This window comes from Gadus morhua, chromosome 11 (genome assembly GCF_902167405.1).
Source record: "Gadus morhua chromosome 11, gadMor3.0, whole genome shotgun sequence".
Taxonomy (NCBI): Eukaryota; Metazoa; Chordata; class Actinopteri; order Gadiformes; family Gadidae; genus Gadus; species Gadus morhua.
Genome location: NC_044058.1, coordinates 9,219,046 through 9,227,831, shown reverse-complemented (window position 1 = coordinate 9,227,831; position 8,786 = coordinate 9,219,046). Strand labels below are relative to the sequence as shown.

General features: G+C 45.6%; 1 protein-coding gene across 1 annotated transcript; it reads left to right on the top strand.

Moving 5' to 3' along the window:
- Nucleotides 1-6,077: 6,077 nt before the first annotated feature.
- Nucleotides 6,078-8,243, top strand: LOC115553304 (olfactory receptor 4D9). The gene is made up of 2 exons (XM_030369440.1): nucleotides 6,078-6,461; nucleotides 6,716-8,243. Exon 2 carries the CDS (start codon nucleotides 6,925-6,927, stop codon nucleotides 7,930-7,932), a length of 1,008 nt encoding a protein of 335 aa, XP_030225300.1. The 5' UTR covers nucleotides 6,078-6,461; nucleotides 6,716-6,924; the 3' UTR covers nucleotides 7,933-8,243.
- The last annotated feature ends 543 nt before the right edge of the window (nucleotides 8,244-8,786 follow it).

Here is an 8,786-nt window from a genome sequence, read left to right as displayed (position 1 = left end):
AACAAACACACACACACGTGCATAAATGCATGGAGACACACACACACACACACACACACACACACACACACACACAGATACACACACACACACACCAAGTACTTTCATTAGTTTGTGTGGTGTACTTTAAAAGCTTATCCTGGAGCCTCTGAAATGTACAATTGTCCCTTTCCCCGCATCGCTTTCCCCTAAAGGCTGAAGTAGTTTCTTAGTAATTAAGTTATCCAAAAGAGTCAAGACGTTCCATTGGAGGAGAACAAAAGAAGCAGAAAAGGTGGATCTTCATGGTCCTCCATCCTCTCGGGAGGATCCAGGCATTCAATGGCAGAACCACAAGTGGTCTTCAGTGTGCAGACACTTATTTTCTTTCATACATTTTAACCATTTCCAACATCCAATTTTGGCCTCCTAACCCTTTTAGGTCTTTATATTTATGTTCAATATGTGAATGGTCCTTTATTTGCATTTGTATGCTAATATAGATGTGTTATGGTCTAACATAGAATAAGAAGTACAACTAATAAAAGCAGAACTAAGCAGTATTTCTCAGAAGCCTTTTTCCACAGGAACGTGTACTCTGCTGTTATGTTCCATCCACAAGGACACATTGGTGAACCATCATGTGCAGCACTTGCCTTTACATCACTGTACCTGTGTGTCCATGACGCATTCAATTTTGCCCTTATGTCCCATATCGTCACACAGTGTGCTCTGATATGCTTCATAAATATACACAGCATCGTTCAATATGAATTACAATGCGAAAGGTGGATAGTTGAATTTCAACCATAATGCTCTCCTTTTTGGTAGATTAGTCTGCACTAATTAGTTGCACTTAGACGCTACACTGTCTGGACTCCGGACTATTACACATCATATTAAAATAACCATGTAGGATTTTCATCAAGAACAGCGCATTAATAGGACTTGTTCCTTGACGGGTCCACACAACATCGTGATCGCCCTGGTCATACAATGGGAATACTCTACTTTCCCGTGCCAATGATGTCCAATAGAACCGTCAGCAGGGGGCACAGAGACCACAGAAACACACACACAGGCACACACACACACACACACACTCACACTCACACTCATACTCATACTCATACTCACACAGACGCACACACACACAAACACATGCATGCATGTACGTACACATGGGCGAACACACACACACAAACAGAAACATACATACACACACGCAAACATGAATAAGTGCACGGATGCACGTACACATGCTCGCACACACACACAAAGAAACACACACACACGTGCATAAATGCATGGACACATACACACACACACAGACACACACACACACACACACACACACACACACACACACACATAGATACACACACACACACCAAGTACTTTCATTAGTTTGTGTGGTGTACTTTAAAAGCTTATCCTGGTGCGCCTGAAATGTACAATTGTCCCTTTCTCCGCATCGCTCTCCCCTAAAGGCTGAAGTACTTTCTTAGTAATTAAGTTATCCAAAAGAGTCAAGACGTTCCATTGGAGGAGAACAAAAGAAGCAGAAAAGGTGCTTCTTCATGTTCCTCCATCCTCTCGGGAGGATCCAGGCATTCAACGGCAGAACCACAAGTGGTCAGTTAATGATATACGTCTGTTAGTCCGTGTTGTACATCTATTCTTCCCTCAAATGATAGACATGACATTTCATTAACCACAAGTTGCATACGATAATCTATATTTGTTCTAGGCTCTAGAACAATCATATTTTATCGAATATTATCGATAAGATATGATTATCTTATCGATAAGATAATAGTACATTGCCTGTATTGGGATTGTTCTAGTTTGTCTTTTGAGCCCCGGTGCTATTGTCATTCTCAGAACGCCATGCTCGTCAGTTCCAGCAGACCTTTGGTGGGCCACTCTGACTCAACATTTGTTCATAGCTGTCATTCAAATGTTCCTGACTGACAGATGACAGTGTCTGTCCTGATTGGGTGGTCAGCTGTAAACCAGTGCCTGCCTTGAGAGTTAAACAACTTAAACAATTGTGCGTCCAGATTTAAAATAAAATTAAATAAAGAATGGATTAATATTCTAGACACTTTATATGGTAACATTTTCGACAAATTGGTAAACTAAAATGGTGAATTCCCTCCTGCACTGTTGGAAGACGGCCTGTAAAGGAAATGCGGATGAGAAACTGGCTTGTCAGGCATTTGTAAGACGGCCTGGTGATCAAAGTAACAGTTTCACAGGAGAGAGCCCTGGAGACCACTAAAGGAGGGGGCACAAAGTGTCCCTTCTTTTGACTAAAATCACACATACACACACGTATTATCATACACATACATAAGCACACACACACACACAGGCTACATATTGCCATGCAAACACACATGCATATCCACACACACACCCAAACACGTATTGCCATACATAAGCGCACACACATACATATTAACATGTTTATGCACACACACCCACACCGCCACAAACAGCCTACATATCACCATGAAAACACATACGCATATACACACAGATACACACACACACACACACACACACACACACACACACACACACACACACACACACACACACACACACACACACACACACACACACACACACACACACACACACACACACGTACACAGACTCATATTACCATGCAAACAATTAGTTAGGCATCAGAGGTTTGTAATTTAAAGTTAAAGACTTGGGTAATATTACTGTACACTGTACATTAGTGACCTAGGATATATAGGTGAACTACATTAGGGACCGGTAGTATGATGATGAACAGCGCACAGTGCTATGGGGATCGTATGATAGTGAACAGCGTACGATAGGGACCGGTAGTACGATAGGGGCCGGTTGTATGATAGGGACCGGTAGTACGATAGTGAACAGAGTACGATAGTGACTGGTAGTACGATAGTGAACAGAGTACGATAGTGACTGGTAGTTTGATAGTGAACAGTGTACGATAGGGGCCGGTAGTATGATAGGGGCCGGTAGTACGATAGGGGCCGGTAGTACGATAGTGAACAGTGTACGATAGGGGCCGGTAGTACGATAGTGAACAGTGTACGATAGGGGCCGGTAGTATGATAGTGAACAGTGTACGATAGGGGCCGGTAGTACGATAGTGACTGGTAGTATGATAGTGAACAGTGTACGATATGGGCCGGTAGTACGATAGTGAACAGTGTACGATAGGGACCGGTAGTATGATAGTGAACAGCGTACGATAGGGACCGGTAGTATGATAGTGAACAGCGTAGGGACCGGTAGTATGATAGTGAACAGCGTTAGGGACCGGTAGTATGATAGTGAACAGCGTAGGGACCGGTAGTATGATAGTGAACAGCGTTAGGGACCGGTAGTATGATAGTGAACAGCGTAGGGACCGGTAGTATGATAGTGAACAGCGTAGGGACCGGTAGTATGATAGTGAACAGCGTAGGGACCGGTAGTATGATAGTGAACAGCGTAGGGACCGGTAGTATGATAGTGAACAGCGTAGGGACCGGTAGTATGATAGTGAACAGCGTAGGGACCGGTAGTATGATAGTGAACAGCGTAGGGACCGGTAGTATGATAGTGAACAGCGTTAGGGACCGGTAGTATGATAGTGAACAGCGTACAATAGGGACCAGTAGTACGATAGTGAACAGCGTACGATAGGGTGTAGTGTGATAGTGAACAACGATAGGGACCTGGGTACCCGGGTATTAGGGAGGGCTAGGGGGTGTATATGTGACCAGGTTATTTGTTCAGGACCGGGGTTATGTTGGGATTGCGGGTATTAAAGGGCCCGTGGGAGTGGTTGATATGTGGGTCAGTGGCCCGGGAGGCCCTTAGCTCCAGGTCTGCCTGTCTGTCCCCATGCCCATCACGGTCGCAGCAGAGCCCTCCCGGTTCCAGGGGAGCCTGCATGCCCAGCACCACCTCTGTGACAGCAGGGAAGTCAGCCGTGAGATTAGGTGCTTTCAGCCCGGTTGATGCTCTGTTGTCCTCCATGGTAAATACTCGAGTCTCTCTCTCTTTCTTTCTCGATCTGCGTCTCACTCTTTCTCTGCGATCTTTTATATGAGTATAATATCATACTATAATACTATGATAGTTTAAACAGTATTATCAGTATAATAGAATACTATAATACTGGATAATACTGCTTAAACCGAGTTCCAAAACTGACTGTGCTCATTGTGGGCACCTGTTCACCTTTAGAATCAAATTGTTCGTGCCTTAATACATCTTTTATGGCCAACCAAATCGCCGTTGTTCAGGAAAAGTACTAATTAGCAGTAAAAGACTTTGGCTGAACAGCTCTCAGTGACCAAGGACCGAAAGTTCCCACTGGGCAAAGCCTACCTCTACCAGCACGTCCTCTCCCAAAGCATGATGCATAGCACTGTGTTTTATTCAGACACGCCAAGTATGATTTCTCTATTTTACTCCCACATAGTTCGTCATCTCTAGGCTGGCTCAAAAAGTGGCCGGCGTCCCGCTCTCCACACCGCTGCGGACACTGGTCTCCGTGGCAACAAGGGATGCGGGTTCTGATATCAGTGGTGCGGCCAGTGTTGCGGGTCACCACCATGACAAAGTTGGACACGGTCTGTGTAATATTATGTCTTTAAAAACATCTGGTTAACCGAGATAACCTACTATCAACGTATGGATGACATAATGCTCCTTCTCTCTACTTCCCAAATGGTCCAGGATGTTCTCAAATAGGTAACCGAGGGCCAGTGGCCATCAAAGAAATGTCTCCATTAACACCGTGTTCCTAAAAAGCCACAGGATGCCTGGGTTGGTATTTTGAAGACAAGGATTTGGTTTAAACAGGCAAACCTCAACCCTTTTCCAAAGAGCCTTTTGTACCTTCAAGTACCTTCAAAAGGTTCTTGCTGCTACACTCTTCCGTATGGGGTCAGAACAGTCTCATTAATAATGAATGCACAGATAAGGATTCACAAATGTATTTTGTGATCTATATATAAATTACTCTCTTCTCACAAATACATTTCAATGCACACACAAATGGTTATCGGTATGTATAAATGTAGAATAAATCCATAAACAAAAATAAGTTCCACAAACAAATTTCTGATCCACACACAAATGTGCCTTGTTTTAAATAAATGTAGCCTAATATAATTCCATAAATATATTAATTAAAAAAATATTTGCAATATTCATCAAAAATGTATTTTTGATGAAACATTTATATACAAACTGTTAAACTTGAATTAACAAGGCGCTTTTCATTTGTGAACTTGTTTGCATATGTGTGTGAACTGGACTGTATTTATGTGTGAATTTCGCTAGATTCACAAATGCATTTCTTTCAACAAGGAACTCTCTGTAGCCAATCAGATTCCTCCCTCGTTTTCAGCCAACCCCATGACTGCAGTTCCGACCTCTGAGTCCAGCTTCCGAGCCCCCCAGTGCCCTCGGTCAAATGTCTATGGGAAATAATAACATGGGTTTTTTGAATGATCCTACATAACAATCTCTAGGTGGCGAAGAAGTAAAAGCTGTGTCACGTTTGAGCTACACACTTTTCCCATCTAGTTTCGACTGGGTTTTGGGATTGTCGTTGCCGTTAAAGTAGTAAAAGGCGACATTGTAAAAACCCAGTCAATGCTTTTAAGTGGAGGCATATGCACATGCATTTGCCTCCACAATACATGAGAATAAAGTGCTTGTGTGTTTCAGAACATTTAACTGTCTGCAAACATCGTCTTACAGAAGCAGACGTGTGTTCTGCACATGTCTGATATGGCTTCTATCATAGTTGAAGCCATGCTCTGAAAGACCTATGCTGAACATTATGACCCCTGGACGTGAGATTATCGACCACAAACACATTGCCATGAGATTATTATGCTTTGTATGGCACTGTCTACTGCAAGGGTTTGAGTCAAACTTTCTATTTAAACTAAAATAAACACATTGATTTTCTAATGTTGCTTTTCTGTATAACAAATGTATCTGTGTATGTGTGTGTGTGTGTGTGTGTGTGTGTGTGTGTGTGTGTGTGTGTGTGTGTGTGTGTGTGTGTGTGTGTGCGCGCGTGCGTGTGCGTCAAGCATAGTGTTAATAAGAGTTACAGCAGATTGATTTTAAGTGGAATATATAGGGAACGGTCAGTTAAATAGGGGCGGGACGACAGGGGCCAAATAATCTGGGCGGGGCCACAGCGCGGACCAACGAGGTGGCTCCCGGCGAAGGGCTTTCCTGACGGTGATATCTGTTTTAGTATATGTACCAGTGTGGGGCGGATTGCCTGCATCTTCCAGTTTTTCATGTGCAATGTGGCACCTTTGTCTTTTGAGTGTGCTATTGAGAAGACATCTTTGCAGTATTTCGCCTCGGTTTTGAGCGTCACGGAGCGTAATGAGCGCGCTCTTTGGATAGCCTGGACGTGTTGGAGGACAATAAGATCTGGATAACAATTAAAGGTAGAAAATAATGACGAATGATGATAACACTAAGGAACTAGTCATATTTAAGTGAGTAACTCCCCGATCGTACCCAGAAACAACCTAAATAAGGTTATTTTCATGGATGATTAAAAACGCAACTTGGAGAGTTTGTTCTGATGGTCTTCGGAGGATTAAGCCTCTTGGTGGTATAATGTTGTGCCAGATATATCTACTACTACTACAGCTGCTGTCGAGTCTAACCATGGTGTCATCTGTTCCATCCCTTGCAGAGGCGGCCGGACGGAGTGTCAGCAGCAGCATCAGTGCGTGAGTGTGTGCAGAGAGCGTGCGTCATGTCCCGCAGCCAGATGTGTTTACTCCAGCTGCTTCTCTTGCTGTAGACAGTGGCATGCCTCTGGAGACGCGTTCGTCGTCAGCTCCCAAACAGTGAACCAATGTCATTCCCCCTCGCGGCTCACGGTGCAGCCACCCGCTGAATATGTCGGAGGACGCGGCCGCGGCGCACTGCTGCACGCTGACCAACAAGATCCTCCTGGTGGTGTTTTTGGTCCTGCTCATCCTCGCCATCCTGTTGGGGAACTTCCTCACGCTGGCCGTGGTGATGGGCACCAAGCACTTCCACACGCCGCAAGGGTACCTGAAGGCGTCGCTGGCGGTGGCGGACCTCGCCGTGGGCCTGTTGGTGGTGCCGCTCACCGTTTACGCAGAGGTGTCCCTCATGCTGCGGGACCCAGCGCCGGACTGGATCTCGCAGAACTCCCAGACCCCGGCGATAAGTTTCCACCCGTGCATGATCATCGGCCCCGTGTTCGCGGGCTGCACCCTTGTTTCAATCTCCACCATCTTCCTGCTGACCATCGAGCGGAGCATCGCCGTGCTGAGACCACTGCACAAGGAGTCGGTCATTACGCGCAAGAGGACCACCATACTCATCGTCTTCTCGTGGCTCGGGAGTTTCTTCCTCGCCGTGTCTCCCATCCTTTTCAGCAGCGAGATAGCGCTGGAGTACAACCCCTGTAGCCGGATGTGTAATTACGCACTGGGTACGATCGGGGAGTTTCCGACCCGCGCCTGGAACATACTTCTCCTTTTCCCAACTTTTGATTTTACCCTCCTCGGCGGCACGGTGGTCATAAACATAATTTCGCTGTCAACCATCAGACAATACTCCAAGCGCAGGAAACACCTGGCTGAGAGCGAGTGCCAAAGCGCAGCCAAACCCACCTTCTCGGACATCAAGGCTGCCAAGATCATCGGGACGTTGACGCTCGTCTTCACCGCCTCCTTCACTCCGATCGCTGTTTTTGTGGTGGGGAACGTCCTTGGGAATGAGTGGTGCAACTTCTCGTTCTTCTCCTTCTGGATATTGGCCACAAACAGCGGCTGGAATGTCATAATTTACAGCGTGCGCGACCAGAAGTTCAGAATGCGTGCGCAAAAACTGCTGTGCACCTGTTCCTGCAGGAGCAATGCCGCAAACACCTGACACTTTGCAGAACACGTCGGACATTAGAAAAACAACCAGATTATTATGGCTACTTTATGGATGTTGGACGCATGTATATACGTTGTTCGTGGCTCTTTCTGTGCACCATGATGTCGTCTTTGAGACTCGGCTGCATGTCATATGAACTGGTTTATTTTTTTATGACAGTGCGTCGCATGTTTGATGGGTTGTAGCAGCCCGCTGCGCTGCGTTTGTCTCCATAATATGTTGGCATGGTCCTCGCTCGGCCTTTGTGATTTGATGTAGGCCGACTAACCTTTTGGGATACAAAAATAAAAAGGTATTTTGGTATAATAGCATTCTGTTTTATGTATTCACTTATCTTTCTGTCTGCGCAAAAAAGAAAGAAAAGGAGTTGTGGAAAAGAAAAAAAAGAGTTGTGTGTGTGTTCTCTCACATCTTACAACCGGTGATTCTGGTTGTGCATTATATTGTAGAAAATTATTTTTTTTGATAAATGAATGATGTGTTTATGGAAGAGATTGCGTTAAGTCACGCCATTGAATATCTCCAATGGCATTAGGCAAATCTCTTCTAATGGAGTCGGAACAGACCCCTAGGGACTGGGCCCCTGGCAGCCATGCACCCCAAACGACACAAGCTCTCAGCCCGTCACTCTCTCTCCCAATCCCCTCGGGTTCCGACTCACACGCAACATCACATCAGCGGTCGTCCGTCCACAGTCTCCAACTACGCTGGAGGGGGGGGAAGATACAACGAGAGTCACGTGAACCACTCTTTCAGCCCGTGCGTGATACAACGCTGAGACGAATAGCAATGCAGACGTTGGGGAGCGAGGGGGGGGGTGGGGGAGGGGAGGTTGGGGAGGTTAA

What these genes read in the sequence shown, in the direction of transcription:
- LOC115553304 (XM_030369440.1), top strand. Translation starts at nt 6,925, where the DNA reads ATGTCGGAGGACGCGGCCGCGGCGCACTGCTGCACGCTGACCAACAAG.